The 22,516-nt window shown below is 38.4% G+C and overlaps 1 protein-coding gene across 1 annotated transcript in view; it reads right to left on the minus strand.

Annotated features, from left to right (window-relative positions):
• Nucleotides 1-224: 224 nt before the first annotated feature.
• LOC139741916 (calcium/calmodulin-dependent protein kinase type IV-like) overlaps nt 225-22,516 on the minus strand; it is a 55,575-nt gene continuing 33,283 nt past the window's right edge. Inside the window, exons 4-8 of the mRNA XM_071652488.1 lie at nt 6,585-6,740; nt 3,926-4,091; nt 2,764-2,960; nt 1,362-1,526; nt 225-401 (exon numbers count right to left, since the gene is read on the minus strand). Of these exons, the coding sequence (XP_071508589.1) occupies nt 225-401; nt 1,362-1,526; nt 2,764-2,960; nt 3,926-4,091; nt 6,585-6,740 (861 nt within the window). The remainder of the gene's footprint in view (nt 402-1,361; nt 1,527-2,763; nt 2,961-3,925; nt 4,092-6,584; nt 6,741-22,516) is intronic.

The raw sequence follows: 22,516 nt of genomic DNA on the forward strand, positions 1-22,516 counted from the left end.
GAATTTTTACAGGCCGAGTCTGAGGTGACAGTCTCCTTCTCTAACCTTTTATGTATGCAAAAGAGCATAAAATTCACAATCCCATACTGCTCTGCAGATTCTTCTTCATCTTCGTAGTGTAGCACTGGTCCTGGACTCGACCTAAAAGGAAAAATGAAAATTTGGTCCGAAAAAGTAGTCCCCGATTGACCCCCGACCCTTGACCCTCGACCCTCAGCTCTCCCTCATTCTGCCGCCGAGGCTGCTGCGGCTGCAGCCACTGGTACGGCCACAGGTGGTGGGGCTGCCGCTGCCTCTGAGCTGGTTCCCGCCTGGTTGGCCTTGTGCTCCGAGTGAAGGGAGGTGAGAATCTCACCCATGCCTCCTAACCGCTGCATGGCAATGACAGCAGCTCCAACAGCCTGCAGACAAGGGAGGGAGAGATCAAGATTGAACTGCAAGATAACAGACAGTGCAGTTATCAAAATTTGTTTTGATGTAAAGGGACCAAAGAAAGAGAGAAACAAAGAAATATCTACCTGTCATTTTTTTTTAATCAAAGCAGAAATTTAAAAAAAAAAGTTCCATTGCATTGCATACTAGAATGATTTGGAAATGTCTGTATTTAATAGTGTAAAATAATCAACATGAGATGGTTCCTTCTATCTCAAAAAATATGCAAAAAAAAAAAATAATAAGAGGACCAAAAAAGGAAATGAAAAAGTTCCCTATGCAGCACATGCTGGAATGATTTTGAATATCTCTGTATATTGTGTGATAATTACTATTAACTTGCCCATGGTTCATGCCCTCTCAAATTATGTGTATGCACAAGTAGGATTACTCTGCACATCTGCAAACAAAGAGTCAAAATTGATGCTTTTAGCAATTAAGCAAATGCAACTCTTTTTGGAAAGAGTCTTCTTTTGTTAAATCATTACAACTCTGGTGTTATTTGAGGCTATCAGTTTCCAATATTGAATTTATTTTTAAAAAGTAAGCCTACATTTAGTAAAGAGTTTGATTTTTGCATCCATGCCCATGGTAGACTTGTGAGGTGATTTTATTTCCTGTGTGGTCATGACCAAACTGTGTTCCACGAAAACATACTGCAACTTTGCAATTCTTTGACTCTCATACCTGTCCGCCCAGAATAAACCAGTCAGTTTTCTGAATTTACTCTTCCTGACAATATTTGTTTTTTGCTTTTCTTATATTAAGCCAAAGTCACATTTTGTCAGACTTAGGTTTAAGGCTATGACTATGAGTCAACAGTGCACTGTAGACTTTGCAGAGGACATGCAACATTGTTTAGGAAAGAGGTTCAAACAAGGGGCCTACATCTAAACAGTTTGGTCCTCTACATTCTATTAGTCCCATACCTTGAGTTTCCTGCGGGCATTGAACTCCTGCATCTTTTCCAGTGTGCTCGGTATGTGCTTGGTGTTGGCTGCGCTGTTCTTCTCCCTGACCCATGGATGCTGCATGGCTGCAGCTGCTGTTAGCCTCTTCTTGGGGTCTAGCTTCAGCAACGCACTGATGAAATCCTGGCAGAAAGACAAGCATCATACACAAACGCTGTGTAACAATGTGTCCAGTTTGAAGAATGTACATGTACACCTGGAAGCTGCATGGTCCTATATGACAATAGATTTTCAGATGCTCTCTTAATTTGAAGCCTTTAGAAAATTATGGCTAAAAATTAATGATTGACGCTTGAAAAAAACAAACAAACAAACAAATTGCGAGTCACAGGGTTACCCACATTCAATACTTCCCACAGAGAGTAGTATCAGAATAACGCATTCAGTTAATGGTTAATTAAATACATTGCAGCATGGTACTATTTGTTCAAAGATCTGTTCATGATGACGACATTATTCTAACTTCTGGATGCCAAAGTATTTTTCATTGCACCAAAATATCATCATACAGCTCACAATAGCAAAGTTTGGACACTTCTGAAATTGAGCCACCACAATAAAAAACAATATCTTTTATGTCTAATCTAAAGTCAAAGATCAAAACTCAGATGGTAATATGCACACAATATTGTGAGAAACCAGGCTTTCAGCAATATGGTTTTGGAGTTGTGGAATAGTCTGCCACAATATTTTCACATCTATTAAACCTTTTACACAAAGATATTACAGCTAGCTACTGTCTAGAATTGCTATATTTCTTTGTTCACATAATTGTTTCTCCCCACAAGCAAACTGCTCAGGGTCTTTACATATCTACATTTTAGGACATTTAACCAACATGAAGTTATATGTTGCTGGACTACAGTCAACAAAGTGCTACAAAAATATCTCCACAAGTTTGTGTCCACTGATATCTTAAGCATGGTCATTATTATGCATACGTACAGCACCGCACCTTTGATGATTTCATTTCAAACCACATTAGAGAGTCATTTATTAAGGATCTTGCTTATCAATAGTCTTCTAATACTTCATTTACCATTGGCAAAAAAAGAACGTCTACGATTAAAAACACTGAGAAAGTCATGATACAAGTCTTGACAATCTACTGATGACTTACAACGAGAACATTAGCTGTCAGTTTGGAACACAACTGCACTCTGCTAAAGATAATATACTCTGTATTTCCTTTAAATCAAGTTAGTAGTAGATAAATGCACAAAATGCATGACCCTTCAACAACCAACTAACGTTTTCAGTCATTGAGAACTGATATCTGTTTAAAACAAAAAAAGAATAGACTTGTTCCCCATAACGCGAAAAGTGGGTCACTACCCCTCAGACGAATGCTGAGTTGTACCTTGGCGCTCTGTGAGATGTCGTCCCACCACGGTGAAATGAATGCGTAGTCCGCCTTCAAGATCTTCTTGTACACGGCCGTGTCACCCCTGTCGTCGTAGAATGGCTCGAAGCCGCACAGGAGGATGTATGTGATGACCCCAACACTCCACATGTCCACGGCCTCGCTGTAAGGCTTGCCCGTCAGAACCTCTGGTGCTGTAATCAGAATGAAAAATGGGAAAACTGGCAACATTTGATATCCCATCAATTTCTGGGGGAATCCTACTGCAGAGATTACCCACTTTTTGTCATAAAATATCATCTCTGGGTTTTTCTTTTTTCTTTATCTATTTCATATCTTAAAAGATTACATGAAACTGGATAGATCCAATTAATCTGCACATCATCATGACATAAAGACATTTACAAACACTTGCAAATTTGAGACAAACAGGAGCTTGCATCTTCTAAAATGTGTGGCCACTTTAAGAATCATCTAACAATTTAAGAAAATATCATATTTTTTTTAATTTCGCAAACCACGAACAACAAAGACAGGATGGCAATTTGTTGTGTAATCCTACCCAGAAAACATACACAGTTGTATTAAAGTAAGGTGGCCTGAGAGTACACAGTATGTGAGTCATGCTGTCCTGTGTCAAGTAGGCCTACCAGTGCTCAAGAACCAGAAAGAATTCTCTCTGAGCACAGCTGAGAGATGAGAGGTTGCTCCAAGTGGTCTTGCATTGAAATCACAAATATTCTATCTCCCATCAAATCATTCTTACTTCTGCAAGTCTATTTATGTTGTGACTTCACAAATTATGTATTCCTTTCTCATTAAAATTATTACAAACAATTCTACTGAGTTTCAGGAGAACTTGTAAAGTCCCTCCCGCCTTCTCATGAAATGTGTTGTCTTCTTTTTCTAATTCACACAGCAGCATATACAACGCATAACACGCTATTACCCCATGGCCAGATGAAATGGCTTACAGCCTGAGTATAAAAAAAGAAAGAAAGAAAGAAATAAGAGCTGGCTTGCTATTGTCTATTACTCATTATTCTCTTGAATTATGCAGAACTAGAAGCTTTTAGCATCCCCATAAACCAAAGAATAAGAAGAAATGAAAAAGGAAAAATTTGCTCGGTTTTGGCATCATGATTTACGAGTGCCTCACCGCAGTAGCCGGGTGTGCCGCAGACGGTCTTCATCGTGACATCCTGGTCGACGATCTTGGAGAGACCAAAGTCCGCCAGCTTGAGAGGAGCCTCCTCGCTCATGTCTGCATAGAGCAAATTCTCTGGCTTCAGATCTCTGTGCACTATACCATTACTGTGCAGGTACTGCAGAGAGTAAATAAGAGAAGGAAGGGGAAATAAAAATGAGTGACAGAAATTTATTTAGCATAGTATCACATATACTGTTTGCATGAGAGTTTGGATATGAGTGTGTGGGTGTGTGGTTCGTTCTGCATAATTAATTTTCTACATCAATCTGTATAACCCATGCAGCAATTTCAGTTATGGTACTATATTCCAAGGAAATTTTCCGCGTTTGTTCTGAAATTCTACTGTAAGTTTCCCAAGCCTTCAAAAACATTACAAACATTTCTACACACAATCTATGCCATTAATGCCAACATGGATACATGTATATTATGCATACAGTGCATACATTTTCCACCTCCATTTCTGAGTGTGGCATGTCTACAAAGACGAGTTAACTTTAAAAGGCAAGTGATGAGTTAAAAGGGCATTTTCAATTAAGAAACATATGTATATAATACCAGTCATAACTTTGTGCAGTGATAAAGCGATTATACTCTACAGTCCATTACACAGTAGAAGGTACAGAAGTAGCAAGGTACATGTAGCTGCCATGCACTTACAGGCTGTAGATATGCCACACATGTACTCAGTATGGGTCGAGGTATTCTGAACGTGAGCTTTGTGCATTTATACGCTGAGCCTTGTCACATTATGCAAATGACTGAGAATAATATTGATCTTCTTGAAACAAAGCCTAAAGCATTTAACCACCAGAGAAGCAATTACATGTACATCAAATACATTATGCAATCCACTTGCAATGCACTGTACCCTACATTTGCATGCTGCAGTCTGTGTTGGCGAAAACGTAAACAAAGAAAAGCAAGATCACAAGCACACATACACGCAAATAAAAAGACGATACATCTTTCTTTTTCAGAGTAGGCACATCACCGACTGAACAAACTGCCAAAATGATGAATGCAGACTGTCAAGAATGAAGACATCACAGATATATATTCCCTCCCCCCCCCCCCCCCCCCCCCCCCCCGCATCCCCACTGGTTTCCCTGCTTCTGTCTGTAACATTTCACATATTCGATGCCTGCCTCCAGGCTACAGCTCGTGAGCAGACACACACACTATAAAGTGTAGCATTGCTGGTCACTGACCGGCTAGAATTGGCCAGGCGGTGGGCGCCGACCACACAGACATAACTGATTGTCTACAATGTACCTCTTCTACAGTTATTTGCTCATTATACAAGTACCAACCTCCCTCAATCTTGATGATTCCATTAATTTGTCTAGCTCCAAACGGGAGTGGTCTCTTCGGTTTTTGTCTTCAGACTATAACAAGCAACACTTGTTTCAGTTTTGATGAGTGCTTCCTGTCTTGTCCACACAGGGGGAGAAAATCCCACAGGAGGACAGCAGAACATATCAATACGATATGGGGAATTCAACATGGCATGTGCTCTGGCAAGAAAGCTAATTCACTGAGTGTAGGGTAGATAGTCACTATTCCATGAAGATTAATGCTGTCTTGGGGAATAGTGCCAATGCTGAAGAGGCTACTCTGGGATAATATGACTATACATCTTTATCATAATCATCATCTTCTTCTTCGTATAACACAATGTGCCTAGCTGATTCAGCTTGGTGACTATTGCTAGTCACCTAGGATGAGACACGTGAAGGGTCATCATCATTCACCTGTTTTCTGGTGTGGGCATATAGGGTGGACCACTTCACCACATTAGCACCCTGCTCTTTGAAAGAAAGTAAAGTGCAATGTTTTACATGCAGGAGTAATGACTCCCTCACATACAGGTTATCCATTTATTGTTCTATCTGAGGGACAGAATGTTTTATTGCTTCTTTACTAGTGGGAATGTCATGATTAGAAGACCTACACACAACGTTGCTCAGCTAGATTCACTAGGAATCAAACCCAGGTAATTCAATTGCATGGCAAGATCTTCGAGGTGCCACCCACTGAGCAACATCACCACGTATTATTATGGCTACTAAGATTTGTTCTGATAATGATGATGATGATGATGATGACGACGACGACGACAACGACTTGTCAGTACTGCCGCTATCAGAAAGTAAAATACCAGTACTTTGAATGGGCCCACAATGGGATAAACAATAAGAGCTTGGTGCTTATAGAGGGAGAGGGAGATGTACACTGTACACTATTACTTTATGCAATGCTCGCATCGGAAGATCACAGAGCAAAACGAGAATTTGTTTAGGACATAAAGAACTGAACGTACGATCATGACATATAAAGAAGGAACAATAAGAGAGAAGAAAAAGCGCAAAGCTAAACAGATATAAACAGAGAAGAACAAAAAAAAATATTCCATAGAAAAAAAAGTGGGGAAAACAATAAACAGAAAAAAAGTTCAAATAAGAAAAACTCACTGCAGTAGCTTGATATTGAAAGAAAAAAAAGAAAGGAAAGAAGAAGAAAAGAGGCTGAAGAAGAAGAAGAAGAGGCAAAAGACGACTACGAAAAATGACACAGCATTAAGTTCTGAGGCAACAGTTCCACTTACTGCTACGGCTTGGCAGATTTCCCTGACACACTTGGCAGCGTCCCTCTCGCTGTAGAAGCCGCGCTGGACTATTCTCTCAAAGAGCTCTCCCCCTGTCACCAGCTCCAGTACTATGTACAGGTTCATAGTGTCTTCATAGATGTTGATCAGCTTTATCTGGGGAGGGAAAGAAGATACAACAGAGAAAATATCAGCATCTGAATTAAGATATAGCAGAGAGAATATCACCATCTGAATTGCAGTGGAGATTAATATTTGCCAAAAGCTGAAAGGATCATTTCACTCAAAGACTACCCATCGGTTACAATACTATTGCTACACATCCTTCTACATTCGTCATTCATCTGCAATGTGCAAAATAACAGATTTTTCAAGGTCAAAGCAGTAAAGATTTCTACAAACAAAGTTTCTTTTGAATGTTAGTAGTAACAAAGAGCAAAAATGAAATATCGATATGACTTTGAGCACCAACATTCCGATGTCGAGAAAGTTATGGCTAGTTGAATTTCTGGCGCACCTCTAGATTCTGCAAACAAAGTTGCCTTTATTTACGAGATAGTGACATCACTCCCAAACATATGGTGAAGTTAGTTTATTTATGAAATGTCATTCATGCTGCACTTTCTCAAGAGTTGAATTGAATTTCCTTCATGACTATGCTGTCGGTATATATATCAAGGGCATGATGTTATTTCCTCCTCGAGTCCATGATTCAATAATATTTACATCAGATTCCATACCTCATTAGATGAGAATCAGAAATATTGCTGCAAACACTGTTTGCTGGAACTGTCACTTACAGTACTTCCAGGGACATTCTTGTATGTCAAGTCTCTGAATAGATCCACGTATGCAAACTCCTATGGAGTCTTTTTTTAGACATTCTTAAAAAAAAAAAAAACACCTTTGCTCCGCCCTGATCAATGAAACTTTCCTTGTTGTGTGCCGGCACTGTTGTATGTACGTTGTATTCATCTCTATCTACAATTTGTATAATGTCTTGACGCATGAAGGGAAGGGCATCTTCGGCACACAACTTGTGCAATAATCAATTATCACTGGACCCACACCTACAACGTACATGGCATCTTTAATGTACATTGGGCACTATCACATAGATTATAGAAATATACTGCGTGCTTTTCATCGCACACACACACACACATAAACACACACACACACCATGCACACGCTTTTATGTAACAGGTTTACATTGTCAGAGTGCATTTTCAGTTATCTCAGTATGTGATTCCGTTTCTACAGCATGTAGTAACTCCCCGACAAGATGTATGGTATATCATAAATCATGATATTTATAGTGCCCTTCGGAGTCACATGGAGAGGGCACATTATATAAAACCCTCATGTGCCACACAAATACTTACTGTATAGCCTAAGCTGTTATTTTCACAAGGGTTTAATTTTTCGTGAATTTTGTGAATCATTGTTGGACCGCGAATTCAACAACACACGAAAATGTCACCATGAGCAAGGTTGATAGTGCACTTACAGTAGCCTTGGTGTCAATTTGCAAAAACGACATCTCGCCAAAATGTCTGTGACCTCCTCATTTGCGAAAATATCCGTACACGCAAAATATCGGCTTATACAGTATCTTTAGGATCCATGAGTACTGGCAGTATAATGCAAAATTTAGGAACGTAAAATGCATCAATATACAGAAAAGATCTTCTAATCTGAAAGATATCTTTATTAAGGACATTACTAGTATACTACCAAGCGCTATCCACAGAGAGAGATGGCTACAGACAGAGACTGTTATGTACATTACACTTTGTACCTAGCCTGAAATATCTCCCATCACAACTCTGGGGCTTTCATCTTTCCCTCTCTTTTCTTGTATTGATCCTTTTCTTTCCATCTATTCATCTATCTCTTTCTCTGTGTCTCTGTGTCTCTGTCTCTCTGTTCATCTGCTTATACTATCGCTTCTCTTTTGGCCACTACAGCGCCATATAATGCAGGGTCACGTAATGGTACGTGGCGGACTACATCGTGCCGTACAGCTGCCCCCAGGCGACGAGCCCCACAAGGATGCTCTGCTAGCAATGTCGAGGCAGCAATCATAACAAGACAGACGGAAGCACCCAAGACCTTCAACCTCCTCCCCCCCCCCCCCCCCCCCCATTTAACCCTATAGGGACTACTATGCAAAAATATCTTTTACATTATGCAGAATAGTAGTCTCTGGTAACAAGAGGGTTAATGGTGACTTTCCTATATAGACAATTGGTACTTGGGGTATTATCTGCACACCTCAGTCAAGGATCGAGCAGTTCAGCTCTGAATGGCGCAGAGCCATCGGCTTGACCTCGATCACTGGTCATTTACACATGGCCATCAATGGCTGAATGCACGACATTATCCAGCATCATGAAAACAGTATCAACAATATCATCTTGCCTTTATATTCCATAACAACTCTCTGAATTAAAAAAAAAAAAAGTACAAATACAATAGCAGGTACCTTTCCTGTTCTCTCTAATGTAGAAGAAACTGTGCAAAGCAATAAAAAGAAAAAAAAGATGTCTTATCATAACGGTGCTCCAGCTGGCAGGTGTGCCACTTGCCTTCATTCACCTCAATGCTTCGTCAGGTACAAAGAACACAATCTGAGTTTATTCAGGAGCATTGCTAAATGTGGTTATTTTAAGATCATCATAGAACAGGAATGAATCTTTTTTTTATGATGATGACACACGCAAACATAATCAGTGCAATGACAATAAGCTTGCCCATAGATAAATCTTTCATGCTTAGTTGAAAACAAGAATATCTGATAATAACTGTTATCAATGATATTTCATTTTTGCTATCATCCATTTAATATAGACAATATCACATCAAATGGGCAAAGGTAAATGTCATCATGGACAGTGACATGACCACACAACTACAATCATACATAATCTGAATGGTTTCATATCTTCAGTAGATGGCCAAGCCAAGGTGATTTAAATCAAGTGTACTTAGAGTGACAATCATATTTCTCTAGTCTCTAAAAAAAGAAGAGTGAAAATCTTAACTCTTGAAGGAAAGAATAACAGAAACGAGTGAGTTTTGAGTGATCCTGAGGACACTCCAAAATTAGTGAAAATGAACATTTCACTCAAAATTCACCCTAATTTCACTCGAAACTCACTCTTTACTGTTATTCACTCCTTCGAGAGTGAACATTTTCACTCTTATTTTTTTTTTGAGAGTAGGCACAAAGGGGAAATAGAGGAAAATGGTAAACATATTGTTGACTGAGAAAAAGAAGGGCACTATCAGGTTCAAAGATTATATAGTGTAAATAAAAATGAAACAATCAGTTTTCATGAAACATAACATTTATCTAATCAAAAGTGGGTAGATTAACCCATTTCTGAGCATTGTTCCAAATATTGGGTGAAATAGCCCCCTTGTGGTTTTGATGTTTAACATTTTATAGAAAATGACGATAATTTAAATTGACACTATAATGGAGAGGAGATTGAGCTCTACAAAGTGATATCAATAATTCCATACCCCAAAAACTATAACTGCCTTCTGCTTCTCAGCCAATGATAATCTATGTAATATCATGCTTCATCACCTTCACAAACTTAACTAATGAATGTTGTCGTCGTAAGAAAGGAAAATAGGTGGTACAAAATGTGGACAGGAATTGTTCCCTTGACCGCTGAGAGAAAAGTAAGCTGTGAGACCAAAACTTATGATGTGTCGCTTTAACCAAGATTATGAAAGCTACATGAAATATTTTGATCAGTTTAGAAGCATTAGTTTTATCCTTGCTAGCTAGAATTTCCATTCTCTTCACTGGGTTTTTAAATGTTATTATGTTTTTCTCACATCCCATCTTCATCTATACTTGCATTTCTCTCTCTCTCTGTGTCTCAGTGTGGTCCTTCTCTCTACTTTTCGTATTCACACAAACCTCTTAAACTTCCAAATCTGTTACTGTATACGCTAGATACATTTTAGTGAGTCTAAATTTTCGCGAATCAGGACTTCCAGGTGATTTCACAAGTGGTTTAATTCGCGATTATGGAGCACTGTACTGAACAGAGAAATGTACACATGTACGTCACATTCATATCGGGATCAGAGTCTATATTTTTGCATGTCTTTAATTTTGTGAATAGCACCTGACTCGCCAAATTCATGAAAATAAAGACTTCAAAAAATATTCGCCATATACAGTAATTCACCTGCCTAGCTATCACTGGCCTCTCTCCCAAGCATTATAAACACATGGTCTGCTGCCAATTTGATTCATTCCACGGAATGCATTATCACAAAAAGAAGTGAATATGGCAAATATTGGTTGGTAGAGGCAAATTCAGTCAAGGTAACTGGCAAACCTAGCTATGAGCTGGCAGTTTTTCCTCAGACCTTCATCTAGCAACAGCAGCTTTTGTCTTGTGTTTGACCCTGGAATCTCCTGAGTTGGAAGGAAAAGGCAGCTCCTGAATTCAAATTGTGGTGTGTTGTCCATTAATGGAGTCTATACACTAGCTTTCCTTGAACATTCATCCTCAAGCATCCCCACCCTTTTCTTTCTTTCCCTCTCTCTCTCTTCATTTCTTTCTCTTTATCTCCTCCTCTCTCTCTCTCTCTAAATACACTGCTCCTGCTTTCATTTTCAAGCAGTCACATTAACAAGCTCAATGACATGATACTGTATTTGAGGAACCAAGCATACCAAGCATGTCAAAATGCACATATGCAGGTTTCCCAGTTCAAGGGGAGCCTTTCACAAAATGACATATTTCATCCACAAGAACGGTGCTCATATGGTTCTATCTCCTCCCTCCCCTCCCCCCTCCTCCTCCTCCTCCCCCCCCCCCACCCCCCCCCCCCCATCCCCCCCACCCCGTCTTTCTATTGCTTATACTTCTACCAAGTCTCCTTCCCTTTCCATCCTCTTTATCTCTTGTAGCCTTGGACTCCCTCGGCACAGAGCCAACTTGTCTGAGCACATAATCAAGTACACTGGCTCGGAGAGACACCACTTCTCTTGCTTTTTGTTATCTTTCCATCTTCATCTCTTTCTCTCTTTTTTATTCTCTCTCTATCTCTCTCTCTATCTCTCACTCTATCTCTCTCTATCTCTTAGCCTCTCCAAGTCTGAATCCCTCTTTTTAATGCTACCATTGAATGCTCAACTCCTCCTTGTACAATACATCTTAATGTCTGCTCCTTTACAATTTGTAGAACTTATATCCCACGGTCAAAATGACTTGAATTTTAAGGAATTAAGATATCATCTCACCCTGACATTTGTCTATACATGTTATATGTTTGCCATTTTGCTTTTCTATCTCTTCTCTCTCTCTCTCTCTCTCTCTCTCTCTCTCTCTCTCCCTCTTATCTGTATTGTAAACATTCTAACTTATATGTCTACTTATCAATATACCTATCATCTTCCTTCCTTTTAATATATTTGTTCAGATTTCATACATTCATTCAGGAATTTAAGAGTATCATATGATGCCTGGAAGATGGGACAACCCTTCCCCTGCCCCCTCTTTTAGAATACTCTAAAAATGCACTTCTTATTAGTATTTTTGCCAATGGCAGTGTCTCATGCATTTCATAGTGATGTCTTCACGTAATGAAATACTGACAGAGTAATCATTGCTGTGTGTGCTTTTTTCAAGGCAATTCAAAATAATCTAATTCTGGATAATACATTAGTACTGCAATCTAATGTAAAGGGTACTTAAGATAGAGCAGGATTAGGCACACTTTGAAATAGGACACAGACCAGCCAAAGGGTGAAACATGTTATTTGTGTGTACAGCTAAAACAATATCCAATATAAACTGCTTTTGCTTAATTGGTCCACTCATGACCTCTGAATGACTCAGAAAGTTTGGAAGGAAAAAATTATCTAAGAAATAATACTACTTCACAGAGTATCTTTATACTATCTGAACCATACTCTCTCTTTCTCTTTCCCTATATCACTGTTCATAATGTCCTGCCTATACATTCCTTTAAAAAAAGGAAATGGTAAATCCAACATTTCAAATGTTGTCACTCTTTGAACCTTTTGTAACAATTAAATTTCATACTCAAAACGCTGGAATTTACATTTCATTTATTTAAACGGTACACTCTAAAAAAAAATGAAATTGTAAATCAAAGTTTTTGAGTGTTATATTCAACACTAAGAAAAGGTTCTGGGAGTGACAACATTAAAAATGTTGATAACTACTGTTTCATTTTTTAGAGTGTAAATAGCTCTTGTATTCCGTTGCCATCACTACTACTACTGATGGTCAAATATCTTTAGGAAGGTGTGCCTCTTTAACCACCATTAAGATCTCATCCACACTGATACCACTGCATCTGTATAAACCAAGGGGTGTTGATTCCAACTGGAGCGACTTATCGCACTGGACTGTGAGCGATGATGCTCAGTGTCTACAGGGATGACCTAACTCTTCTTCTTCTCCTCCTCCTCCTCCTTCTTAATTCCCTAAGAACTGTATTAATAAGAGGAGGAAGAGGGGATGGAGCAAGTGAGTGTCTGGTGTAATTAGATCGAACTGCAAACACGGTCCGATGGAGATTAATGGTTTTAACCCTAAGTAGGTTGGGGACTTGGGGGAATTCTTATGACCTACGGGAGAAGGAAAAAGGTATGTGTCGAAAGGTGATTGGAGAATTGTTGTTTATGAAAATATGCCCATGTCTAGATTGATTCACAAGCAATTAAGTGCAAATTTTCCGGGTATTATGTTTAATATTACACTTATTATCTTTTTTATGTGAACTTTGCATGTTTTCCCTTTGCCTTGTATACCTCACAATTTGTCATTTTTGTAACTTGAAAGTACTGCAAAAGTGGAAAGATCTGAATGATAACTTTTCATGCTTGGCTAACTTTACTGAACTTCACCTATTTACAATTTCTCAAATAACATTTTGCATGAACAAAATTAAATGATTTCCAAAATTATTGCATTATGCTTATTTCCCCTATAGGTCAGTCTAGCTCTAAATTTATGAAAGATTTATTCAAAACTATTCTAAGTCGACATTACACAGTTACTGTTTGGAAATTTGTTTTCAGTGGATCTCTGTATGTATTTGTTTCATTCATGCCTATTTCTTTTAAATGTATTTCCTTGTTTGTGAGTAAATGTATTTCCTTGTTTGTGCGTGTATGTATTTCTTTATATTCAATAGCCAATGACAAATTTCCTTGTTTACTTATTATCAATTCAACTACAAGTGTAGGTGATACCTGGAGATCTTATTGATTTCTGGAAATAAGCATTGTCTTGCCAGTACAATAGAACACAAGTATATGCCGGATGCGCACACGTTGGAGTGAAAAAATGATCTGTATTGTATTCCATTACCCAAACAAACAATTACATGTTTATCTTGAACCAAAAAAAAAAAAAAAAAAAAGGCATTATCATGTGTAGGATACATCAGAGACGATGGGAAAAAAAAGAAAGGTCACCATAAAAGATGAAATTGAACACGAAGGGGATCTGCAATATGCAACATAATAATGGTATAGTGTGGATTGACCCGTATACTGCTCATATGACTTCATAAACAATCGCAAATAAAGGCGCATGAACTGTAAATGGGTTTGTTTTCTCACTGGCATTTGAACTTATGTCCTAATGATGGCACTATCATTAAGTAATGTTTATATTTAAAAAGAGCATAGTTATTATTATTATTATTATCACTATTATTTATAGTGCGCTTTTCCCACAAGGCCCAAAGCGCTTACAATCAATTCAAAACATGTACGACAGTATGTATAATTGGATAAATGTTACAGCTACGAACTAGTTGCTACTGAAAAGATGTGTTTTCAAGGCTTTTTTGAACACACTGACTGATGGAGACTGTATAACGGTAAAGTGGTAAATTGTTCCAGTGCTTTGAAGCAGACACAGTAAATGTCCTATCACCGGCTGAGGTGCGAGTAACAGAATATGTGAGACGAAGCGGATCACTAGATGACCTCAAATTTCTAGTAGGTGTATATAAAGTCAAACAGGCGTCTAGATATTTCGGAGCTTAATCGTTAAGGATTAAGTTGAAGTCCTAGTGACAATAACAGTAAAAAGGAAAGTTTTCTGTGATACTTGCATGGGTAGTAGCTCCACATTACATGAATTCCAACTGATGTGCCATCTATACCTGGCTATTAGAGAAGGTGTTTGCCAAAATGGAATAACTGAGCCATCTACTGTACCAGAACTGAAAATCCCTTTTTCATTGGATGGGAGGAGGAGATATGCTTAGTAGCACTGACCTGATTAATGATATTCATAACAATGATGACAGTGTTGATGATGATAATAACAATGATTACACTGACACTAACAATACTTCAGCTAATAATCACACTAAAATTGATATGATGATGAAAACAACTATAATGATTATCATCACCTTCATTACAGCTATTCTGTACATCAATTAATCACTGATGTCAATATGGTCTTATTTATCCAAGACAGCCTCATCAGTTTCAGGATCATTCTCCCACAGGGACATGTCATCACACCAGAAAGACAAGATGCCTAATTAAACACTTATTATAGGATGGGTGTGGTGGGCAAAACACCTCGTTCAAGGGTGTACATGCCAGGCACAATAATAACAACCCCAAGTCTTTGTTTCGAGCAGTGCTAAGTCTTCATACATGTATGCGGTACTATATACCGCACACATCTTTTTGTGTTAAAGTAAATGAACCGTGACGATGTTATGTCTTTTAAATGACATTCTGTCTGTCGCCGACAATGTGTCCCTTATTACAGGATGGTATGCTACAATTGTACTAAGAGCGGTGTTCAAGAGTGTCTTAAAGTGGCCAGAAGGGCCCCACATGAAGAGATGATTATCATCATCATCAAAAGTGTGCGCATCAGGCAGAGTCATCAAGCAATACTGGAACCTGTGCACAGAGTACGATAAGTAGGGACAAGTGCATCGTAGCACACCTGTGCTTGCTTTTAACTCTTTATGTGCCGTGTCGACTCAGTCGACAGCGTGCCAACTTCGCATATTCTGCTCAAACACACAAACTCGCCCAAACCAGTAGATAAATCGCCAAATGCTACACTACAATGAAAGCGTTTCTCGCAACTCCGTTCCTCTCACATATATAGCTTCCATTTTATGTCGTGATTGACTAGCAAGCGATGTTCACTACTGGATTTGCCTGTGGCATTCTATTAAAGTTTCTGCCACTGTTTTGTGTGCAAAAGTCATGCCTGTATACAATAATATAGCTACTAGTCATTTGAAAGAAAAAAAATCATAAATATGTTACATGATTTTACATTAAAGCAAAGTTTGACATTTTCTAGACAACTTTGCTCACTACATGTCCAGCTTATCAGAAATATGTAAAAGTTGCATATATATATATATATATATCAAAAATGGTATGTTTTCCCAAAGTGTGACTACATTGATGTCTCACATTAATGTGGCACACAGGGAGTTTCCACTAAGCACATGAAGATTTAATGTATACAGCCATCACTGCATGGCTTGCATCCAGAATATCTGTAACCTGGCTATAGCAAAGGGAGCGACGCTGTTGTGCTGCATTCACGGTACAATCCTCACGTCACGAACTTCCTGCTATTGTGAAAACCAACCACGCAAAAAAAAAAGAAAAAAAAAAGGAAAACCCCAATACAAAATCAATATGCAGCTTTCAACACAGCACTTTCACACCAACTCAGAGCACAATACACCTCCCCCCCCCCCCCCTTGGAGTCAATTCTGAGGACCCTTGTGCACGCAAATATGTTATTAGCACTGATTGCTATCCAAGTCATCCTTCATTCATGCAAAATTGATTTCCTTTGTGACAAAGACCTTGACCTTCCTGATACCATCGAATAAAAACATGGTTCCTCCATTAACCTACTTCCTTCTCTCTCCCTCCCTCTCTCTATTTCTTTCACCCATTCACTCTCTCTTTCTCTATCTTGCAACACTATGTGGTTTCTGTAATTTGCTAAACACTCAATAGGTAATGTAAAACCAGTAATTTTAGAGAATTTTGCGGGGAGCCGAGATTCATGACAGTAATATGCATGCAAAAAGTTTTTGTCTACACAATGCATTGAATGCCAATTATGGTAATTAGTGAAAGTTTCATGCCACAAAGGAGGCTGTCGGCTCCAATTTGCAAAAGTCTCATGCCACGAATGTTTCTGGCCTTCCAGTATCTGCTAAATTCCCCCCCCCCCCAAAAAAAAAAAAAAAAGAGAGAGAGAGAGAAAATGTTACTATTTCTCCTGTAATCTCCGATAGACTCTCCTTTTACACCTGTCTAGATCTCAATCCACTCATTTTGCCCATGCCAATTTTTTAACAACCCCAAATGTTCAATGATGGAAAGGTGGTAAGCTCTAATTTGGGCCTGCTACACAATTTTCAGCAACAGCCCGCCATTCCCTTATACTCAACTGTGATTGACTGATTTGAACAAATAATATTTCTCTCATTTCTAATGCTAGATATTATTTCCTCTTGTTTTTCTCAGGCAATTGATTGAGCTAATTAATTTGGTAACCAAACATAATATTACATTCTCTCTGTCTCCACTGTCAAATACCACATTGGAATTCCAACGCTATATTGTTTCTGCTAATAGAAGTGGCTGAAAACTGTTTCATCTCACTTCATTCTCAGCATATAAAATATATCAAGCTGCCTTTAAAATATGATTTTTTTTTTAAATACTGGAGACCCGTCTCTTTAGAAATACAAATTATATTTCAAAACATGTTTGGTTTTTCACACATACACACACACAAAAATGGCTTGATTTTTAAGACAACTCCTTTTGCTTTTAACTATACAAGAAAGCACATAAAAGATGAAAGACACATATAGAGAAAAAGAGAGATGGAGAGGGAGGGGAGATGGGGGAAAGGAGAGAGAAAGATAGGGAGAGAAGAAAGATAGGGGGAGAAGAAAGATAGGGAGAGAAGAATAATGTCAACACTTGACAAATTCCCTCTGGATTGATACCCTGCATTACATTCAGTGCAAAGACTCTCTTTCACTCTATACTGTCCTCTGACACTCTGTGTGTGTGTGTGTGTGTGTGTGTGTGTGTGTGTGTGTGTGTGTGTGTGTGTGTGTGTGTGTGTGTGTGTGTTTGCACGAGTGTGTGACATTACATCCTGATAAATTACAGACCAGTTTAATACTGGCCACCAATGTTAATACATAGAGATCTCTGCTATTCGGATATGGATAAACATCTGAACAGCATCCATGATATGCAACGGCAAAAGCACGGCAGGCTTGTTTTGTATTTCCTCTGATGCAAAACATGAGGCATGTTTGTCCCTCATTTCTCTTTCATTTTTTTTTCTTTCTACACAACCACACAAGAAATACAGACTTAAAAAATGCCCACTAGAATGACCTGCAGTCCATCAAGTCTTGTTTCTTGAACTAGGTTATCGTCTCAACTCCACGTGACCTTTCTAGATCAAAACTGACACTAAAAGGCAGTGACTTCATGCAGCATCATTCTACTTTCAAATCATCTAGAAGCTTTAATACATTCATATAGAGAGACATGACATATGGTGCATTGATATTTATGGCAAAAGGTATAGGGATAATGTGGTAAAATGCCTACAACTGAACCATGCCAATCACAAGCTAAAGAACACTTGCATATTATATGCTTCAATGCATTTATACACACAAAGAAAATCAATACATAAATTACAGTACTGCACACATGGGCTCCAGAAATGGAAAACACACACACAAGAAAAAAAAACCAACAATATTAATCTGTGGCCACACAATACAGTGCATCAACAACAAACGAATATCAAAATTTGATATGGACTTTCAGAAGCATAACACATTTTGTGCACTTATGTAGTTTCCTGTTATGCCACTGTGGAAGAGGGAAATTTCCTGACTGATCCTAGTTTAAGTTATATCCGGAAGGTCACCATTGTCAATTTTTTTTTTTTAGTAATCTATTTAAAATCTATTTTGGGTTTTATTATCACAGCTAAAGAGATAAAAATAACACAATATGTTTCTCCTTTTAAAGTAAAGAAAAAGCAACAACAAAGTTTCTAGCTGCAAAATGAACAACATACTATTACTGCATGTAAGAATACTAGAAGCACTGTTTCCTTTAAAACTAAGGGTAACATAAAGCTTCACGTGGATTTCAGAAATGACTTACACATGCATGGTACGGTGTCACACCATTGTTTTCACTATGTCATGTAACTATTATAACCATGTACTGCTTTGCACCGGGGGGGGGGGGGGGGGGGGGGGGGGGGGGTGGTATATTGTGTATTCAAAACTAATTCTAGGAATAAGATGAGCCCTGGTTGGAATTGCTGCAGGGAGGAAGTAATAAATGGCCTGCATAGTACCTATCAATGAGTCAAGGTCACCTTTCAGCCCGACTGCATTTATCTTGGTGACAGATAACAATACAATCGAAACAATGGAGAATTATCTGGTTGTATTCTGATGAAAACATGTTAACCTTCTGAAAATTGGGGATTCATCAAAATTTCATGAAAAACAGATACTGATCACACATGCAGTGTGCATGAGGGAGTGAGGTGCAGAATGTCATTATGTCATGAACATTACAACCTGACTGTATTTTGTGCAAAAGAAAAAAAAAAAACAAAATCTACCCAAAATGAAAGAAAAAAAAAAAAAACAAACCTGACAGTCATGAAGGACTATGCCTTCCAGGAAAAGGTGTTTGAGTAATGATTACCTTTGTGCACTGCTCTAAAATTAGACATATGGACTCCATTATTTCACTGCTAAAATAAAAAGCCACCAATGTGCACAATGAATGTTGAGCTGTGTGATGACATCATTAAATTTGCAATCAGCAAACATTCATGTGCTTAGTACGTATATTTCCTTTGATTTTTGCAAACTCATTCTGATTTTCACTGAAACTGAAATAAACTCACTCAAATAAATATAGGGATCTGTCTTCTTTAACAGATGTGAGTGCTTTGATTGTGTATGTATGTATGTATGTATGTATGCATGCTTATCTATACTAATACCTAAATTTTAAACATGCAGTGTCCTCCAAAGAAAAAGCTATCAAATGTTTTATGTGTATCTTAATTCGTTCCATGTGGGAACCTGGCGGCCTGTGTATTAAGTCTATGGGGATTTCAGAATTAAGTATGGAACGGGTTAATGTCAGTGTTTTGATAAAAGTGGTACTGTATGACAATGCTGAATACAAAATATGACACACACTGCCAGCAAAGCTCTGGCAAAAATTCTTTCACAGGAAATTTTGAGGAGTTTCCGTAACATGAAGGTCAATGTGCTCGTGTCAGGGTAAGTTTAAGTAGGTCTGCTGCTTGCCGAAAGCTGGCTGGGAAATAATCACTTCGCAAGGACATCTGGAACCTAAACAAAGTGGCAAACTGACAGCCAAATGCCACTCGCGCCAAACTAAACATGGGTAATTGCAGTAATTGACTGGCTAAATCGGTTATCACTGAAATATGCTAGGCATCCCTCACCCCCCCCCCCCCCCCCCAGTAAAAGCATGAAACCAACATCAAAACAGAAACAAGTCTGGCACTCAATCAGTAGCGAGGTCCCCGCGCCATCCGAACAAAGTGATTTTCCGCGAAAATGACGCACCTCGGAAAGAGTGGTATGAAAGTACTCAAGAAGCAACTTGAAAGCCCAGAGCTTTGGCTGATTGCAGAATAGATGATAGATAAATCACCCCATATTGGAAAACATCATCCTATTCACCTGTCCTCTGATTGCCCATGAAGCTGCATTTTAGTGAGACCATAGTCTTTCTTCTCCCGCTTCTCAGACCCTCACGAACGACGAGCAATGCAGTCTTTTTCAAATTCAAGCCATCCTTAAAGGTTTTCATTGCAACTTGCCAAGGCTGATGTTAAAAAAAAAAAAAATCTTATCAATCACTTTACACATAATAAGATTTCTAAATGTTCTTATTCAAATAACAACAATGGAAACCAGACATCACCATATCAATACATTATATACCCCATAGAGCAGCATTTGTCTTCATGTGACTGTTACGTGAAGCATTAATCATACTTGATTCATTTCTGGCAGACTTCAAATGAGGATAGGATTCAACAATGCAGTAAGAAGTTTGGTGTATTGCTTAGGCATTCTTTAAAAAAAGGAAAAAATGACTGATGAATATATGCAAATTTTGTGCTAACGCTACATTTGGCACACCTGTTTTCCTTGCATACTGAGAAATAAAAACATTGATTAAAATGAAACCATCATGGAGGATATTGCCATCATCTGAATTTTCTGACAATAACAGGGCTGAATGAAACCTCACCAATTCGATAGCGATCAACCCATTTTTTGTTCTCAATTTCCTCATATAATCCTCCCTGTATCTCCATTTCCATGCTTTTGAAAGAAGAGAAAATTTTCACCCATTTCTATTTCGTATGTATCTACACTATTTAAAGGATAAGGTCTCCAGTGTGAAATTCATGCAGGTCAAGCATTGGCACTTCTCACTGCCTATTGAATTGGTGCATACAATCTTATAAAATTGGTAAACCTCCACATTTATCTAGAAAAGAAAAACAACTTTTCACATGGTATGCAGCTTGATGAATGATGAGTGGCACAGTTGTGACATGTTGTTATCAACCTTAAAGCAGTCATGCATATATACACATGCAACTCATGGTAAACTGTCGTAATGAAAAGTCACTTTTCTTTGCCATTAGAAGTTCTCAATGTCACTGCTAACATTTGGAAAATAAATAAGAATTCTCATTCATAAAATACAACTTGTGTATCCTGTTTGCAAATTGTTTAATGAATATTCTACCAGAATATAATGCTGATCAGAGTTTAAAGAAAATTATGCCCTTTTTGCCTAGACATAAGCTCACATGCAGTAAAAGCTCCTACAAACAGGGTCTCCATTTCTGTTTTCCTTCGCTTTGAAATCTGATTGATTTTCAGGCTCTGAAATGTCAAAGTAAGTGTGCTCAAATGTCAACTACAAGCGTAGCTTGGATCTCCCTTATTCAGCTGTGGTTATTTGACATTACTGAACATACCTATGCGCCCATACGATGCATGTACATATTCTTGAGTGTATGCCTTATCATTGATAAGATACATACCTGCACTTACAAAATCTGTTTAAATCCTTTTCTTAGATAACATTAAATCTTCCACTCAAATTGTGATATTATGTGATTTACATGTATGCCAAAGTAGGCATCAGGTGTATCTATGCCAGTTGCCTATTCTGTCCAGGAGTAGCATTATGCAAGTTTACAACTGAACATATCATGACTGGCTACGTGCAAAACCCATTTAATTTTGATTAGCGAGCCAATGCAGAGAGGCATGTAGCGTACATGAACACCCCCTGTTAATGTCCTGCAGTGAATGTACGAATTGAGCTCGGGAGGGAAAGCTGCATCCACCCTGGAGGCTTAAACAGACCCCCTCTATCAACCCACAATACACACCACCCATGGTGGCATTCCGCATCCAGAGTTGCGGTCAGTTATAATGCATACTGCACAAACCCAAACACAGGCAGTATGCACAGGCACAGGCAGTGTGCCTCTCACATCGCTATTATTATCCATTCAAACTCATACACACCTCCCACCCTTTCCCAGTCCCCCTTTTAAACACAACCAGCTATTTTAAGCATCGTATCTTGGCCAAATCTAATGGGTCAGAAGAAATTCAAGGCTTCTGAAAGGTAAACAGGCTGATGCTAACCCTGAACTTTCCTACGATTATGCAGACTAAACACATTCAAAGATCATCCCTACATCCAGAATGTCATTCAAATACACGCTAGTAGATCTCTATTCTCAGGTGCTGTACTGTACATG

The sequence above is a fragment of the Diadema antillarum genome, unplaced genomic scaffold (assembly GCF_040938485.1).
Source record: "Diadema antillarum isolate AM-2024a unplaced genomic scaffold, OU_Dant_1.0 seq00000962_RagTag, whole genome shotgun sequence".
NCBI lineage: Eukaryota > Metazoa > Echinodermata > Echinoidea > Diadematoida > Diadematidae > Diadema > Diadema antillarum.